Source organism: Diabrotica virgifera, chromosome 5 (assembly GCF_917563875.1).
Source record: "Diabrotica virgifera virgifera chromosome 5, PGI_DIABVI_V3a".
NCBI lineage: Eukaryota > Metazoa > Arthropoda > Insecta > Coleoptera > Chrysomelidae > Diabrotica > Diabrotica virgifera.
This window is the reverse complement of record NC_065447.1, coordinates 68,828,215-68,848,116: the sequence shown is the minus strand read 5'-3', so window position 1 is coordinate 68,848,116 and position 19,902 is coordinate 68,828,215. Positions and strand designations below refer to the sequence as shown.

The 19,902-nt window shown below is 34.5% G+C and overlaps 1 protein-coding gene across 1 annotated transcript in view; it reads right to left on the bottom strand.

The window, feature by feature from the left end:
* Positions 1-5,414: 5,414 nt before the first annotated feature.
* Positions 5,415-19,902, bottom strand: part of LOC126884228 (uncharacterized) — a 49,064-nt gene continuing 34,576 nt past the window's right edge. The window contains exon 2 of the mRNA XM_050650122.1: positions 5,415-5,617. Coding sequence (XP_050506079.1) covers positions 5,580-5,617 — 38 coding nt within the window. The 3' untranslated portion in view covers positions 5,415-5,579. The remainder of the gene's footprint in view (positions 5,618-19,902) is intronic.

Below are 19,902 nucleotides of genomic sequence, written 5' to 3'. Positions count from 1 at the left end.
GCCTAACACCCTTGAGTAGATTACCGCTCCATATCCTTTCATAGATGCATCTGCAAATCCATGTAGTTCTACTCTGTTTGTCTTGCTTAAGTTGTTCCACCTGGGCAATGTTATTTTCTCCAGATTTACTAATTGCGCCTGGTATGTATTCCACCTGCTTTGTTGGTTGCTAGTTAATTCTTTATCCCAACTGGTTTTTTGCTCCCATAATTCCTGTATGAACATTTTCGCCTGAATTACTACAGGTGCTATCCACCCTAGTGGGTCGTATAGTTTTGCTACTTCTGACAGTACGTGTCTTTTCGTTATTTTCTTTGCTGTCGTTATCCCTATTTTGAATGTGATTATATCTTCTTTAGGGGACCAGTGTATTCCTAACGTTTTCCGTACTTCTTCTTGTTTGAATGCCTTGGAGTCTACGTTCCTCATTTCCTCCGGTACGTTCTCCATTATTTTTTCTTCGTTGCTCAACCATTTTCTGAGAATGAAACCTCCTTTTCTGAACAGTTGTATTAATTCCTTTTGGGCTATTTCTGCTTCCTGCACTGTCTCCGCTCCTCCTAGTATATCGTCTACATACATGTTTTCTTTTACAATTTTCGATGCCAACGGGAACCTCATCCTTCGTCTTCTTGTAATTGCTGTATTGTTCTCAACGCTAAAAATGGTGCTGCTGCCGTGCCGTATGTCACCGTCGTTAAGTTATATTCTTGTATTGGGTCCTTTGTGTCCTTTCTCCACAAAATTTTTTGATATTTTTGGTCTTCTTCTGCCATTCCGATTTGTCTAAACATTTTTTCCAAATCCGCTGAGTATGCTATCTTATTGGATCTCCATCGTAATAGTATATTTGTCAAATCTTGTTGTAATTTCGGCCCTGTGTGCATAATATCATTCAGGCTTACTGCCGATGAGCTTTTACTTGATGCATCAAACACGGCTCTTATTTTCGTTGTAGTACTGTCCTCTTTTCTCACTGGATGATGAGGTAGGTAGTACCCATCTCCCTGGTTTTCTGCTATTACCATATGACCTTGGTTTTCGTAATCTTCCATGAATTGTCTGTAATTCGCTTCTAACTGTGTGTCCTTTGCAAACTTCCTTTCTAGTTGCATCAATCTGGCGAATGCCTGCTGCTTAGATTCTCCTAGCTTTGTTACGTCTTCCTTAAACGGAATTCTCACTTCGTATCTCCCGTCTTCATCTCTTTTTACTGTCTGTCGATACATTTCTTCACATTCTTGTTCTTCTACTGATAAACTTGTTTCCTGATTTACTTCTTCTAATTCCCAGAATTTCTTTATTTGTATGTCCATCTCTTGTCTGGATATCATACAGCATACTTCTGCTTTTGTAGTCTCCTTCTCTCGTGCTATCCCCGAAACTATCCATTCTAGTTTGGTGTTTTGACTCAGGAGTCCATTACTTATTCTGTGCATCCCTTCTGTCAATATGTAACTGTATTCTTTTACTCCTAGTAGTAAGTCTATTTTCCCTACCTTGTAATATCTTGGATCTGCCAGTATTGCATTTTTCTCGTTATAGTCCGGTAGAATTATATCCTGTTCCGGTAAATTCCTTGTTATCTTCGGTAATACTAGTGCTTCTATTTCCATCTCGAAGTCACTTTCGTAATGAGTTTCGATTAAAAGTTTCATACTCTAATTGGCTGTTTTTTCTCCTGACGAGCCTATCCCGGATATGGTCGCCTGTATAGGCTTCCTTGTTGTTCCTAGCGTCGTCGCAGCTTGTTCCGTTATAAATGCGCATTGTGACCCTTGGTCGATTAATGCTCTCATTATGTGTGAATTTCCTTTCGCATCTCTTATGCGTACAACAGCTGTCGCTAGTAATGCTTCACCTTCCTTATGGCTTGCACAGTTTACTGAATTCTGCCCTCTTTGGTGGTCGTTGATATTCCTATGCCCATTGGTATCTTGTGTATTTTCTCGCCTTCCGCTATTTTGTTCTCTGGCGTTGTATGGATTATTATTTCCTCCTCTGTACCTATTAGCTTGATACCCGTTTCTTCTATTATTCGAATCTCTTCCATTTCTTTCTTGTGTTTGTTCTCCTTTCGTTTCATTGGAGTTTCTTTTGTTGCCTGTGGTTCCTTTCTCATAATGCAACATATGGTGATGGTCTCCGCCACAGTGTCTGCACCTATATTGTACATAACATTGTTTTTCTTTTTTATGTGCTAGGCAGTTTGCACACAATCCTTTTTCTTTTATCATCCTGTTTCGGTCTCTTACATTGAGTTCCTGAAATTCTCTGCAGTTCGGTACTCCGTGATCTCCGTTGCATATCACGCAACGTGTTCTTGGTTTCCTCCCAGATCCTCCTTGCTTCTCTTGTCTTTTTTCTGACTCCAGCAGTTCCAGTGTCTGGAATCTTCGCTGTAAGAATGTTTGTGTCGATTTGTACGTCGGTATCTCTCTACTGTCCCCAACGTGGTTTTCGTACAGCCTCCTGGTTTCATTGTCCCATTTCGTTATGATAATTCGGGCTACCAATGGGCTCCACGCTTCCGTGTCTGTTCCTAACCCTCCTATGGCTTCCAGACTTTCGTGGAAGGTGTCATGTAGTGATTTCAATGCTCTAGCAGAAGATTCCTTTACTTCCTGTGCTAGTAGCATCCTGTCTATCAATTTAAACAATATCATCCTTGGATTCTCATATCTATCTTTTAGCATGTTCCAGGCCACTTCGTAGTTGGCCTCGGATATGTTTAAGTGTTGTATCATTCTGTTGGCTTCCCCTCTTAGTTGAGTTTTTAGGTACTGCTTTTTTTCTGCGTTTGATAACTGGTCGTTTTCATGTATTACTTTAGTAAACAGATCGTGGAAAGTTCTCCTCGTTTCATACCTGCCTTCATACACAGAGATTTTTACCTGCGGTAATGTCACACCGTCCCTCCTCTGTGTGCTTTCTGGCCGTTGCATTCCTGGCCTTATTTTCTTCAAGGTTTCCCTGACTCTCCTCTTTAGTTGATTTATTCTCTCTACTTCTCCATTATCTATAGCGTCTAGTTCCTCATTTACTGCTGCTTCAATTATTAGTGTATTCACCTTTTCCATGTATTCTCTTAACTCTGACTGCAGCTCTTCATCCTCCTGTAAATCTTGTTCATTTTCTGGCCGTAATAATTACTCGATTCTTTGCTTCCTTATCTGTATCTCCTTTACTTTCGGTGCTTTTCCTCTTTTCAGCACCCTTCCATATTCTTCCAACAGGGTTTTCCCCTCAATATATGTCTTAAATACCTGATCATGGTATTTTGTTTCAAAATATTTTTCTTTCGTTATACCTCCTTCTAGCAGCTTTTCGTGGTTATTCAGAAATTTTGCCCAATATTCTTCTAATTTTTCCTGCCTATCCCGGATGTATTGTTGAGTCCTCCGAGATTGAGAATCCTTTTTAGTATTAGAAACTAGTTTCGCTAATTCTGCTCCTATCTCCGCTTGCTTAACGTATACACTTTCCATGGTTATTTTTATAAAATTTTAAATTCAGCGGTAAATATATTAAACAATATGAATTGTATTTTATTTATTAAGTAATGTACTTAAATATGCCTATAATGTCTGGCTAATTGGCTAGTCCAAGGCCATCAAATTCACACAAAAAGTATATCTGCTTATTAACAATTATATTAATTTTCTATACCTGTACTATCACGCTCTCTCGTAAGCCAGAATGTATATAAATAAAAATGTAATTGTATGCCCTTGTCAAGTTTGCAAATTTTTCAACGTTACCGTAGGTCGCTTGCCTGACTAAGTGATTTCTGTTTGTAAATAAACTGAATAGTATTACGATTTCACTAACGCTAAAATTGAAATTCTTTGGTTGGATAATGTAATAAACCTTTGTATTTATAAAAGATCTGTAAATGATATATTTAATATTAATACTGGAATCTTATTCAAATTTGGCAATTAGATATCTATGTGATTAATTTTTACAGAAGTAGGTAAAATATTTTCATTTTCTAAAATAGTGAAAATTTAACTGAAATTATTATATAGAGTGGACTTTTATCGTTCTATAAATTACGTAGTATTTTAATTTTTTCGAAATAAAGTATTTAATTGAAATTAAAGCAAGCTATATGTTTATGAACGTTTCTTTTTTTTTCAAATTATTTTTCAAATATATTTTTGTCTCTTTATTATTTATATGGTATACATTCTAAAGTACATTATTTTACTATTGATAGAGTGGAGATTGTTGTTCTAGATTGTTGAATTATAATAAAAATACAAACTTGTTAACTTGTACGATTGTAACAGTTGGAAGATTTTGTAATTATTCAAAAACTTACGGTTTTTTTGTTGTTTTCTTAGACGTCTAGGGTCCCTCGTTTCTGGTAGGCTCTGCAATCGGCTCTCGGCTATGGTACTGCTCTTAGCTCTGCAATCGGCTCTCGGCTTTGGTACTGCTCTTAGCTCTGCAATCGGCTCTCGGCTATGGTACTGCTCTTAGCTCTGCAATCGGCTCTCGGCTTTGGTACTGCTCTTAGCTCTGCAATCGGCTCTCGGCTTTGGTACTGCTCTTAGCTCTGCAATCGGCTCTCGGCTATGGTACTGCTCTTAGCTCTGCAATCGGCTCTCGGCTTTGGTACTGCTCTTAGCTCTGCAATCGGCTCTCGGCTTTGGTACTGCTCTTAGCTCTGCAATCGGCTCTCGGCTTTGGTACTGCTCTTAGCTCTGCAATCGGCTCTCGGCTATGGTACTGCTCTTTGCTCTGCAATCGGCTCTCGGCTATGGTACTGCTCTTAGCTCTGCAATCGGCTCTCGGCTATGGTACTGCTCTTAGCTCTGCAATCGGCTCTCGTTCTCCCGGGTCTAGTGGTCTCTCTCTGAGGGTGTTGCTGGTGTGGACTGTATAGGCTTTCTCAAACTTCCTTGAAGTATTCTTTTTCTCGATAGGACCATGAACAATATCCTTTCGTTGGCTCAGTGTAGATGGTCTTTAAGTTGTGATGGAAACACCAAATAATAGTAGCAGAGTTTATTGATGAGACTTACACTATGGATGTTGACCCGGGGTACTTTGAGTAGAGACTTAAATGATGAGCGTTGAAGACAATCACTCGCGTTAATGAATTAATAATAATTGAATTTCTAGACAAGAGATCTTAGTTTTATATAAGTTTAAATTGGGTCAATGTAAACACGGGCCCCGCGTGATTTTGTGTATCTAATTAAGGTAAATTGTTTATCTTATGTCAGCAACTTTTGGCTGATGTCCAAATTATATTATTGTTAATTGACCAAATGTGTATGTAATTTAATTAATTACGTGTGTGTGTGTTTAATAACAAATAAATGCATTCGATCTACTGGGTGATAAAATGATACTGTCCAATTTCAGATATGAATACTGAATATTTGATATTGGACAATAAATAAAATTCAAAGGTTGCATCTTTGAAAATGTCCTTATAACATCTACTGAGAAACAAATTTACACTTATTAAAAAAGATTTTTCACATCAACTAATAAAACAATTGTCTAAAAAAATTGTCACAGCACCTACGTAAAATGTAGACAATGATCACAACAAGTATTGTCTAAAGCAGTGAAATCACAAGTATCTGCAAACATGGACCTAGGCAACATAAACATACAGTTGCACATTTATAACAAAGACTCTCAAAACTCTCCTCTTCTGTCACTGGTGCCATAGGTTGTCCATTATTTAGCGAATGTGGTATATTCTCTAATTTAGTATCCGAAGTAACTAAATTATCCTGTTCGTTTTTATTGTAGACCAATTTTTGAATTTCCATCGACGGAGATGTCCATCTTGGTTGCTGTACCACTGGGTAAGTGATTGGTAAAATGAGAGTACCCGGAGGCACAACCGAATCTTCGTTTGTTACAGAAAAAATTGAAGACAGAGTAGAAAGATTTAAATTAACTCTTTCATTCATTATAATACTCTTTTTTATTTAATATAATACCTGTGTTATTTGTTAATCACTTTTTCGTTAGATGAAGCCAATTCGATAACCAATATCACTTTAAGGTAATAATCTTCTCATAAATAAAAAATAGAACTAACCGCGGATAAGACAATCAGATACACATGAATCATGCACCTACAATATAAACATTTAGAATAAAATGTTTTTATTTGGAGACTGGAGATAATTTTATATACATTACTTGTTGGGAATGCCTGAGACTGCGGGCGATTAGTTCTAAGGTAAACCAACGGTTGTATGTTCCACTTCCAACTTACTTTCGCAACAGAATTTCACTTGCGGAATCCAATTTGTATTAAAAAAAATTGTTTGGGATCTTGTGACGTAATAGGAATTTCTTCAACGTATACATTCTAAATCATTTTTCGAATGATTCATATACTTAATGTTTATTATTAGATACCTACAATAAAAAATATTAGTTGTTTTGTTTTGACGTTACAATTTCCAATACGAAAATAGTTTTCAAAAAATTCTGAAATTAAAAATATTATGAATGACAGTAACCATGGGCGCAACCAGGGGGGTTTGGGGCTTAACCCCCCATTTGGATGTACTTTGAGCTCTATACGCTTAACACCATTACTAATCCATACCCCCCACACACCATTAATGTAGTCTATTTAAGTAACTATCTTCTACTTAAATAATTAAACACGTATTTACGAATATAAACATTTATTAAATACGCAAATATGATTATTACACAATCAAATCACGCACCGTCAAGAATTATATAGTTTTATATTCAACCACCTAAACCATACTACAATAAATACATTACTGATCTATCACTGTGACCGCGTGTCATAACCGAACTACCCGAATCCCTCTATCGACTCTGTCAAAAGCTGATAACCATATAAGGAAATTAGTGGCTCAAGTCGATCACCATATATTAGGAATTGAGTGTGACTGCACAATGTCACAACAGAACTACCAGTATTTCGTCTTAAGCTGATTAGGACATTAGGAAGTTTGTGACTTAAGCTGATCAGCGTATTTGGATGATAGTGTGACTGCATTAAGTAGTTGTAACCCCCCCTTACTGGTTACTCCTCTGACAGTAACCTATAATATTATGTTTATGTTGACGGGGACATAGGTAAATTGAGTCCCATATACCTGAATTAAGAAGGGTCAAAATATTTAGATGGTCGAATTGAGTCCCGGGCATCGTAATCCTTCTAATTACCTTTTAATAGCTTTCTAATTTGTAAGTACTTTCTAATTTGTACTTAAGCATATTTAGAAATATTGTTATTACCTGGAATAACAATAGAGGAATGAAATGATTTTATTGGTTATGCATTTATGGTAATCAAATATAAAAAAGCAATATCCTACAAAATATTTAGTATGGTGCGGTCTATCTGTATACGATACGGTGTTAAGTTGATTGCCAAAATAAGTTCAGTGAAAATTGTTCTTAGTGAAAAAGGAAAACAATTAATTGTGTTAAATGGCTTCAAATATCGTTTTCATAAATCTTTAAAGAATAACGACAAGCCTTGGATGTGTTGTGCGCAGACGAGAGAAAAATGTAAAGCATTTTTAAAAACCCAAGGTGACAACGTAGTGACGGAGATTCGCGATGAACACAACCATAGCGAATTAAACGAAGATGCACTTAACCGTCAAATGTTTAGTAACTCCTTAAAACGAAAGGCCGTAGAAGACATCGGTGAAAGACCTATGAAAATTTTGCAAAAGGAACTACGAAATGGAGATATTAGTACCTTGACTACCAAAGACGTGGCATTGGTTCGAAAAAATATGTATAACGCCCGACGATCTCTTCTGCCTAAATTACCAAAAAGTATGGAGGAAACTCATGATATATTAAAAACATTTCCAGTGAAAACCAACAAAAACGAGGACTTCTAATGGTGAACGACATAGAAAACCAAATTATTATGTTTTCCTGTAGCAGCAATTTAGAATTTTTAGCAGATTTGGACACCATTTATATAGATGGAACTTTTGAATATTGCCCAAAGTTTTTTAAGCAAATGCTCTTTATCCATGGTCTAAAAGAAGATCATTATATACCTTTGGTTTTCTTCTTATTGCCAAATAAACAAAAACATACATAAGCAATTCAGCAAAGTGTCACTGAAGTTTGGACTAATGTTTCATTGAAGGGCTGCCGATTCCATTTAGGACAATCCTGGTAAGTATATAGTCATATTTGAATCCTTTTTTGAATGATGATAATGTGTATGTGTGCTTTTTGTTTTTTGGTTTTTTTGTACTGATTTCCCATATGCCACGCTGTTGTAATTTTCCTGGTCCTGATAAGTAGTCATATTTGACATATTTGAATCTTTTTTTTATGATGATGATGATGATATGTATGTAAACTTTTTGTTTTTTGGTGTTTTTTACTGATTTCCCATATGCCACGTTGTAATTTTCCTGGTCCTGATAAGTAGTCATATTTAACATACGAGTATTTGAATTGTATTTTTGATGATGATGATGTGTATATATGCTTTTTGTTTTCCGGTGTTTTTTACTTATTTTCCATATGTCATACTGTTGTAATTCTAATGAGGTTTTTTCTTTTTTCAGGTGGCGCAAAATTCAGGCACTAGGTTTAACATCCGTATACAAAGACAAAGAGAGTGATGTAGGAAAATATTTAACATACTGCTTTGGAATGCCATTTCTCAACCCAAAAGATGTAGGAGATTGTTTTGTTGAAGCTTTGTCATCAATACAGCCACAAAATCATAGAATAGTAGAATTTGCGGACTATCTGGTCGATAATTATGTCTCAGAATCGGCTAAGTTTCCGCCAGAAATATGGGCGGAGATGTCAAGCAGTTTACAACGGACGACGAACGCATGTGAGAGTTTTCATTCCAGGTTTAACTCGTCATTTTATTTTGCTCATCCTCATATTTTTCAATTTTTAACAGTTTTAATAGGCTTTTAAAGTGAAACGTATGTTAAAATTAGAAGTGTACAAAAAAAAGTAAAAAAAAATTATTCTGCACAAACTATTACATCAAAAAAATTTGTAGATGAACAAATTTTAAAATTAAATAACAGATTAATATCAAAATTTGATTACCTCAAAAGTGTAGGTGAAAAATTTAGAATAGTTAAATAAATGAATTAGCATGTAATTCTAGCTTATATTGCTTTTTGTAAATATTGTAGGTATACATTTTTGTAATAAAATTATATGCTCTAAAATAAATTGTTGTTTTCTAATTCCTAGAAATCATTACGTACACCGACTAAGCCCCAGGTAGACACGGGACTCAATTTACCCATCTTCGGGACTCAACTCGGCTATTAGAAATACGGATTATAAATTCTGGGACTCAACTAGGTTACTCCGCTATATATAACTATAAAAATCTATTAGACTTAATGAAATTATTTATAATAAATATAAATATAACACATATCAATTTGGAGTATATCAGGATCAAACCTAATATTATTAAAGTTTTAATTAGGTCAAGACCCATAAATAGTAAAACCTGCAAATGTTATGTCCAATACCAACCTAATTAAATTAGGTATGGAGGTATTTTGCGCCATGCTTGTGACTGTGCTAACGGATTAAGAACTGTAGGGTCCTGCTCTCACATTGCAGCAATCATTTATTATCTTATTAGCAATGCTAGGTATAAATCAAAAATTAGACCAGCAAAAATGCTTTCAAACTTGTTTATCATATCAGATACTGATTCCGTAATAAACGATGATAGTGATAAAGACTCAAACTAGTATTTTAATGTAAATTCGAACATATATGTTGTAATTTTATGTATATTTGATTATTAAAAAAAATGAAAAAAAAAAGGTTCAATATGAAATTAAATATATATTTTATTAATTTAATCCATAACCACTCGAATTTAGGGGTGATCAAGGGGGGATCAAAAATTATTATTTGTCACGTATTAACTTAATTATTTCGTGACAAATATCAAAAAAAGAGAGTTTGTTGTATTTTGAGCATGTTTTGGCCTGAAAATGGCAAACCTAATCATATCATTAGAAACAACAAACAAAATATTAAAAATTGTTATTTATTGACATGCAGTTAATTGACATGCAGTTTATGTACTAAAAATTTGGCGAGGGGGAGACATCAAAATAGTTTTTTATTTTTAGAATTGTAGGGAAATTCCGGAGAGAAAATGGCAAATCTAACCGCGTCATTCCAAAGAACGAAAAAAAAAATTACAAAAATATAATTATTTCGAAGTTTGCCAAAAATTAGTTACATGTTACATACATACCTAACCTAAATTTTTTTTTTTAAATTCAAAAATTTTCCCTGGGCTCAATTTTAATCCAAAAAATCTGAAAAAATCAGGATGCTTTTAGGCATAAAAATATATGTACATAATTATTTTCAGATTTTTTAAAGCAAAGGATCGCTCAGTAAACTCTAAAAATTTGAGGGAGGGGCACTGAAAAATATGTTTTTTTGAATTTTGAGGAATTTCCGGCGAGAAAATGGCAAATCTATCCACGCCATTCAAAAGAGTGGAAAAAATTACACTAAAAATAATTATTTCGCAGCTGGCCAAAAATTATCTACATAACCTAAAAAAATTTTGAAATATTCAAAAATTTTCCTGAGCTCAATTTTGATCCAAAAAATTTAAAAAGAATCAGTATGTTTTTGGACATATCAATGTACATTTATAAATCTTTTCACAGATTTTAAAGCAAAGGATCGCTCAAAAAAAATGGTTTTCGAAAAAACACATTTTTTGCGATAGGGGACACCTGGGGCCACGTAGGGAGCTAAAAATTTGGTTAGGGGGGTTTTCAGATATGTACTTTCGATTGCCCTATCCTAAGTAAGAATCCAGCCGGGTGCAGATTTTACCATTTTATCCCGCTATAGCCTTTATTTGGTCTTTTAAATATGTTTTTTATTTTTTATTTGTGGGCAATTATTTTGAAATTTCTTGGACAGAAAGTTGTATTTACATATTTATATAGTAACTTCTCTGTAAAGTTCAGATTTTTTCCTTTTGTAATTTGAATAAAATAAGAAAAACTGGCCGTTATTTATATAGGTTTCTATATATCCCGCCAGCGATTACCCTGTGAGTGACGTCATGCGCACGGCAGACGAAAACTCGTTCATGGGATCATCCGGGCCCAAGGTAAAACAACGGTTCTGGGGGTTCCACTTCATTGGAACACCTGCAGAATTTATATTGTATGAAAAACACTTCGACGCTGCCAAGCCAAAACGGCATAAACGCCAAAATGACCACTTTTTAGTTAGCTGCACTAAAAAATAGGATTTTAATTTCCGCACCAGACAGTCAACGCGGAATAACCGCAGAAAAATTGAAATGGGTGTAATATAGGTTTAAAATTTTTATAAACGCCAGTCTAGTCACGCACGTGAACACCGACGTGAACACCGATTGACATTTTCGCCAGTGCCCGTAAGATTATCATTGTGTACATTTCGGTCCAGTAATAATAGTAAAGGTATGTATTTTTACAATTTTTATGGATAAGTAACATGGTATTATCTACCTTTGCAATATTTTCAATTTGTATTGATTTTTGAAGCGTAAACACACTGAATTTCTTTAAAAACTATGAGGCGGTTATGCCAAAACCACATATTTACATCGTGGTTGACACAGGTGCCATTCCTCAATGGTATTCTTATGCAGGTTACTTATTTAAAAATTGCGCAAATAAAAAGTTTATTTTAAAATATTCTATTGTAACTTTGGACTAGTGTGATGAACAATTCATTTTGTATTACAGCATAGAGTTCAAATCAATTTTATATAGCTAAAAATGGCGATCGATTTTTGGCGTTTATGCCATTTTTTTTGCACATGAATAGCAGAAGTAAAAAAATAATGGCCTTACTAAATGAAAATAAAACATATACCGAATCAGTACAAAATGATATACTGACTGACAATAATCCCCCTATATTTCCCTTAGAGGTTTATGACATTTATAATGCCAACATTGCAGAAGCTTTTAGCAATGACATTATCATCTTTGAGGAACCACCAGACGTTGCAGTATAAGAAGAAATATTTAGTCACGATCTCACATCATGTTTCAACTTAGCAGCAGATAATGGTTTGGATGCCGGTATAAGTAGTGATCAAAATAAGGAAAATACAAGCAAATAAATCAATACGGATGTTGAACCAAATATTGACAGTGATTATGAATTAGAATCCACTACTTATTATTAGATATCCACTTTTAAGTATTTCTATTTACTTTTAAGTATTTCATATTTACTTTTAAGTATTTCATCCTAGCACCAAAACATGTTTAAAGAATTTAAGGTTTTGTTTTTAACTTAGAATGTATTTTTGATTAATAAAAAATAAACCCTATAAAAAATCTTCGTAATTTTGTCAGTTTTCTTGTTGGCATAAACGACAATTTTTGATTTTCGTTTCTTTTTTCATTAATGGCATATATCCCTTCTAAGCGCCATATTGACTAACCTTACAACGATGCGATCGACACAAATGCCAGAGGTAAGTTTGGCATATTCACCAATGTTATATCTTGATTGGACATAAGCGCCACTTTATAGTTTTTAATTTATTTCAGACAGTATTTTCAGCCACATTAATGTTCACAATATATTAAAATTTGAAAAAAAGATCACCAATTTTTTTGAATCACTGTGCAGATAAGCAGAATTGGTAAAAATAAAAATAATCAGTTTTTTGTGTTTCCTGAAAAATCAAGTTAATGTCGTTTATGCCGTTTTGGCTTGACAGCGTCGACTTTTGGGATATTATGACGTAATAAGAATTTCTACAACGTAGTAGCGGTGAATGATAACTTGTAGGAGTATTTTAGACCAGGTCATTTAGCACAAAATAAATCGATTTTTAAATACAGCAGCTAGAGACTTGCAACCTTTTGCATTGTGTTCAGGATGATGTCAGAAAAAGTCTACTGTAGAAAAATGAGTGGAAATACATAATTGCATTTTAAAGGGCATAAAATGCATCCAAAAGTGCATAAGCATGACAAAATCTGTATATTAAGGGTCAGATTTTGTTATCCGGGGGTTTATGGGGTCGCTGAAGACGAATAGTGCCGAAAACCCTCGAAATTTCAGATGACCTGTCCTAATCGTGAACCTGGGCACATGGTGCTCCGGGAGCCGGTTCTGATGGAGTATTCGTGTTCAGCAACTCCAAAAACCTCCAAGTAATCTGTTTGCATCCATTTAGTTCCAATTTAGTGAGTAACAAAATGTGGCCCTTAATAAATATGCTTATTTCTTATTTTGACAGGTTTATGCACATTTTATGCACTTTAAAGTGCAGTTAAGCATTTCCACCCATTTTTCTATTGCAGACTTTTGTCCTTACATCATCTGGAAAACAATGTAAAAAGGTGCTCTAGAAACTCTGTTTAAAAATAGATTTATTCAGGTGTTTTTTGTGTCAAATTCCTTGGTCTATTAATAATTTTAGTACATTCCTAAACAGGTTCTAAAACTGTTTTCTTCTGTTATATTTAAGAAAGATTTTTTTGGTAGGATTTATTTATTTATTTGCATTAACGTGAATGGGACATCTAGGTTCATTAGCATGAGTTACAGTTTACAGCTTACACGGTATATAATATACAGGGTGAGGCAGATAAACGGCCCATTCAAATTATCTCGAGAACTAAATGCAACAGAATCATGAAAATTGGAATGAAGGGGTTTAGAAGAGCGATCTATTTAATAAAAATATTTTCATCTATTTGCTACTTGAGGTTATACCGGAAGTTGCTTATATTTTCGTTTTTTTTTAATGGGACACCCTATATGTTTTTACATTTTTGGATTTCCCTCGATGTCTTCGTTCTTAAAATATAAGATTTTGTAATGTTATATAGGGTAGTTTAAAAGATAATTACGTTTACCCTGTAGAATTGTAGTAGTTTGACATGAAAAACTCCATTTATATTCAAATAATATTTAATATAGTCTAATATTGTTAAGAATTGTTACAGTCGGAAAAATGAAAGAATACCCATGAACGAACATATAAAGCACGCTGTATTTTCCTGTCACCGTGTCACAAAGAAAATTGCCCAGCGCAAGTACATGTAATAATAATAATTACATGTACTTGCGCTGGCCAATTTTTTGTGTGACACGGTGACAGGAAAACACAGCGTGTTTTATATGTTCGTTCATGGGTATTCTTTCATTTTTCCTACTGTAGTTTAGCTAAATTTTTAATTTTAGTACACAGGGTTGGTCGAAATTCAGAATGAGTATTTTCTGAGTTTTTATAATGGAACACCCTGTATTTTAGTCATCATCATTCTCTTTGCCTTATCCCTATGCGGGGTCGGCTTCCCTTATTGCATTTCTCCACACAATTCTATCTTGGGTCATATCAATGTTAATCCCCTTTACCAACATGTCCTGCCTTATCATCTCCCCCCAGGTCTTCTTTGGTCTTCCTCTCCTACTCCTTCCAGGAATCTGCACTTCAGCTATTCTTCGTATTGGGTGATTAACGTCTCGACGTTGAACATGACCAAACCATCTTAACCTATGCTCTCTCATTTTGGCATCAATTGGTGCCACACCTAGACTTCCCCTAATATACTCATTTCTAATTTTATCCTTCTTTGTCACTCCATTCATCTATCTAAGCATTCTCATTTCCGCCACATGCATTCGTTGTTCCTCTTTCTTTTTCACTGCCCAACATTCAGTTCCGTGCATAATAGCCGGTCTTATGGCTGTTTTATAGAATTTTCCCTTCAGCTTCATTGGAATTTTTCTGTCACACAACACACCACTCGCTTCTTTCCACTTCATCATTCCAGCCCTAATTCTACTGCATGTATCTCCATCTATTTCTCCATTACTCTGTAATACCAATCCTAGGTACTTAAAACAATTGCTTTTCACAATCATTCCACCATCCAAAGATACCATTTTATTTGTAGTAACTTCATCTTTAATTGAACATTCCAAATACTCTGTTTTTGTCCTACTAAGTTTTAAACCTTTTTCCTCCAGAGCTTGTCTCCACTGTTCCAGTTTTTGTTCTAAGTCTCTTTCACTATTTCCTATTAACACTACATCATCAGCATACATTAGGCACCATGGAATACTACCCTGTAGTTTAGCTGTTATCTGGTCCAAAACTAATGAGCATAAATAAGGACTAAACACCGAGCCTTGGTGCAATCCTACTTTCACCTGAAATGTATCAGTCTCTCCCACACCTGTTCTAACACTAGTCGTTACTCCCTCATACATATCTCTCACAATCTTTACATATTCGCCAGGGACTCCTTTCTTATTGAGTGCCCACCACAGAATCTCTCGAAGAACTCTATCATATGCTTTCTCAAGATCAATGAATACCATATGAGCGTTGGTCTCTTTATTCCTGTATTTTTCCCTCAGTTGCCTTACAATGAAAATTGCATCTGTTGTTGATCTGCCCTGCATAAAGCCAAATTTATTATCGGATATATCGGTTTCTTCACGTATCCGTCTATCAATTACTCTCTCCCATATTTCATGGTGTGGCTAAGTAGTTTTATAGCCCTGTAGTTTGTGCATTGTGTTGTATGTCTCCCTTGTTTTTGTAGACAGGTACTAATATACTGCTTCTCAATTCGTCTGGCATTTGTCCAACTTCCATAATTCTATTAAATAGACCTGCTATCCAACTTATTCCTGTCTCTCCCAATGCTCTCCATACTTTCCCAGGAATAACATCTGGTCCGACTGCTTTTCCTTTCTTTATTTTTTGAAGCGCTTGAGCCACTTCCTCGTTTGTTATTCTGGTAACCATTGCTGTTACTGTCTCCGTTAACTCCACAGGCTGTCTGTCAAATTCTTCATTTAATAAACTGTCAAAATACTTTCTCCATCTCTTTTTGACATCCTTTTCGTGAATTAGTATTTAATTTTTTATTTTTTGAGATAGATCTTTTTAAACATTTAAAATTAGTTTCTATAAGTTATCCTCGAAAAATGCATAGTTTTTCCGTCTTTTGACTTTGAAACTACATATAATATTTAGTATTTGACGAAGAAAAGCTAACATATTTTATAATAAAGTACAGCTCGATTACTATTGGTCTTAAAGAAAATTAAAAAAAAACACTTTGTTTCTTTTTTAAAAGGTATATATTCGTTAAGTAAAGTTGTTTTGATAAAGCAAAAATTTTTGAGGTATTAGCAGAAAACTGATTATTAACATTGATTTTTTCGATATGAAACTAACACTTTCGATAACCAATAAATCGAAAACAATTAATTTTATCAAAAAATTAATAAAACATTTTTTGCTTACAATTAATGTTTTTACCAACATTTGCGGTCAAAATATAACAAAAAATGTCCACCCCCAAGATGGAGTGGTAACCACCCCTTCGTAAAAGCGTCTTTCGGCATCATATAGATTTTGATGCTTGGAATTTCCACTAGTTATTGTCAAATTTTCAAGCAAATCGATCCATTGTGTAAAAATTGCGAAGTGAAAGGTTTCAGTTCCTTGACTAATTATACTTTTGGAGCTCTATAACTTTTGAACGGCTTAACTGATTTTGATCAATAAACATGAGCTTGAAACGTATTGACAAGTACTATCTGATGCATCCAAGATTAAGTATAATAACTGAATGTATTACAGGAATTATTGAGCTTGAAAAACCGTTTTTCTTAAACGAAATAGATTAAATCATAATTATGAAGCATATAACCTAAAAAATTCGAATTTTCCCAGATACGAGGTATACACAGTTAGATGCGTCTAGAGACTTTCTACAAACGCTCAGTTATTGGCGCAATTCGTAGGTTGAAATTTTGAGTAATTGTCGAAAAACCAAAATTTTCAAAGTTTAATTTTTCAGTTTTTCGGCTATGGTGAGCAGCGTATATGTCTCAGCTTGATAGTTTAGGCACCGTTTGAAAGTTTAACTCAACCCTATTGATTTAGTGTATTTGCGATTTTCCTGTCTCTCCTTGAACCTAAGATATATACGCCCAAAAAATATGCTATTTTGTATATACCTAGCCCTCTAGCTGGCTTACGGGTAGTCAGAAGTCAAAAATTGCACCGGTTCTGAATCCACCCTCACACCCTCTTGAAACACAGAAAAAATTCAGATCGGTGTAACTTTTCCACACACATACAAACATACATACAAACATATCCACAAACATTTTCCCCTTTTTAAATAAAAATCGAGTCATACTTTTGAGCTCGGTAACTTTTGAATGGTATAACCGATTTTCAAAATTAGACATCCGTTGGAAAGGTAATGATCAGTACTATCAGAAGCCGTAAAGGTCGGACTTAAATTTTTGAAATTTTTGGGAGTTTTGGGGCCGACAAGTAAAAACAGACCCTAAATGGGAAAGGCCGTAAAATCCACACCCTTGGACCAAAATGGAGAGTTGACATATGGATAGGTGAGTTTTTTCCTAAAGTTTAAGATGGGATTTGGTCCAATTTTCAATTCAGTATGATTTAGAAAATCGAAAATTTCGTGTATAATTTAGTGTCGCTCGTAGGGGTATTGTTGTTGGGGTTGTGCGCCACTGATTATATTATAGTGTCGCATGTAGGGGTATTGTGCACCACTGACGAGAACTGCCGTTCTCTGGTAATGTCTGATTCGATGAAACTTATTACAGTGTTGACATTTTGCCATGGTATAATTGCAATATTTTTCAAAATTAAACTAAGAGATGTAAATTAATAGATTCACTGAGGGTTATCTTAGTAGGATTAAACCACAATTAATTATAAAAAAAGTTACATTTTATTATTTTGTTTTAACGTTTAAAATTACTATCCGGAATTCATTTTCTAAAAATTCTGAAATTGAAAATTACGAAATTATGTTAACCTACACATGTTTATAAATGGACACAAACGACGATAGAAACATAAGAGAAGGAATGGAAAATTTCACAGCCAGAGAACTACAAGTAAAAGTGCAATTAAGAAGTGACACCACAAAGGGAGAGAATCTCTGCGTTATAGAAAAAGAAACAATCATAGAAAAAACAGATATTAAAAAACAAGAGCAAGTTAAAAAAAACACAACGACCGCAAAAAATAAGCAAACTGAAGAAAGAAGAAAGAGGAAAAGGAAAAATTGCAAGAATCAGATACAAAAAGTTAACAGTAGACGGTAGAGAATGGAGACGGGATGAAGAATATGAAGATAAGAAACAGCCGGATGAAAAAAAAAAGAGAGAAACTTTTCAAATGCAACCAAAAAACTAATAAATAGTAAGCAACAGAGGAAAAATGGTATCGACGTGGCTACGATAAGAACTATGGTTTGGTGAAAGAAAAAGGAAATAGCGCGAAAGAAAACGAACAAATAAAAAAAGGATTAAAACTGGGCTCATGAAATGCAAGAGGGAACTACGAGGAAGGAGAAGTAAGAATTTCAGATGAAATATGTGAGAAATATAGAATCGAAATGCCTTACATTACAAGAAACCAAACAGCTAGCTGGAAAGTGAGATGTGAAAGTTGGAAAAAGTTCTTTTTTTAAAAGCGCTACAATAGATGTCAAAAAGAAAAAAGGAAGGCCTACGACTAGATGGGATCATAAAGTTAATAAGGACCTGAGATATCCCAATATAAGCAATGAAAAAAAAAGTAAAGAACAAACAGAAATGGAGGAAGATTGTAAACCAATCAATCAGCCTGCTTGGATAGAAGTGCTAATATATGTAAAGTAATTTTTCTTTTTTTTTTATTTATTTACGCTGCAACCACAAGAGTTATTAGCGATATAAAAAATATAACAAAAGTAAAGTTAGTAAAAATTACAACAGTTGATACAGTCCAGAGTCTTTAAGATAACTTATTGTGTTTTTAAGTTCATGTTTACTCCTAATGCTTCCTTTGTATTCTTTGGGATGGTGTACTTCTTTCTTGTTGCTTCATATGTTTTGCACTCAATTAATATATGCTTCACGGAGAGTTTTGTTTTACAGTTTTCACATATTATAGGCAGCACAATTCGCGTAAAGAGTTGTTTATGTGTTAGGTTGCTGTGTCCCAGCCGCAAACGTGTTATTCTCACTTGGTCGGGTCTGTTCGCTGTTGGTTGGAGTCACGGTTTCACAAATTGTTTGATTTCCTTGAGTTTATTTTTCGATGCACTCCACTTATTTTGCCACGTACTACATACTTTATATTTTATTTCTGACTTCAAGTTATCGGAAGAAACCTCGTTAATAAGAATGGAGTCCTGGTTGGAGGATGCTAAGCGGGCTAGTAGGTCCACTTCTTCATTTCCTTGTATACTGAATGCGATGGGACAAACATAAAGTCGACAGTGATCTTATTTTATTTAGGATCGCTATTTCTGATTGGATATGTGAGGCAATTGGATTATTGGTGTAAAGACGTTTCATAGTGTGAAGTGAGCTTAGTGAATCGGTTATTATGAGAGACGGGGACTGTTTCGACTCTGTTATGTTGATAAGTGCTTGTAATATTGCATACAACTCTGCAGTGAATGACGAAGTAATAGGATTAAATTTAAATTTTAATGATGTATTGGGTGTGAGGATGGCTGCACTAACACCGTCTGATAATTTGGATGCGTCAGTGTATACCCTATAGTGCTTTTTATAAGTTTCCATTTCTATTAAGAATGATTGTTTGATCAGGTCTGTTATAGTCTCACTTTTTTGTATATACTAAGGTTAGTATTAATTTTGGGAATTGGCATTAACCAAGGTGGAGAAGTTAAGAAATTTCTTGGGAGAATTTAAGTAAATTGAAGATGTAGGTCATAAAGGTTTCTTTTAACTCTTTCGTAAAATGGTGGATCTAATCTTGTTGCAGAGAAAGTACCTTGAAATCGATCTGTGAATGTATTGGTATAAGTAGGGTGTTCTTTATTA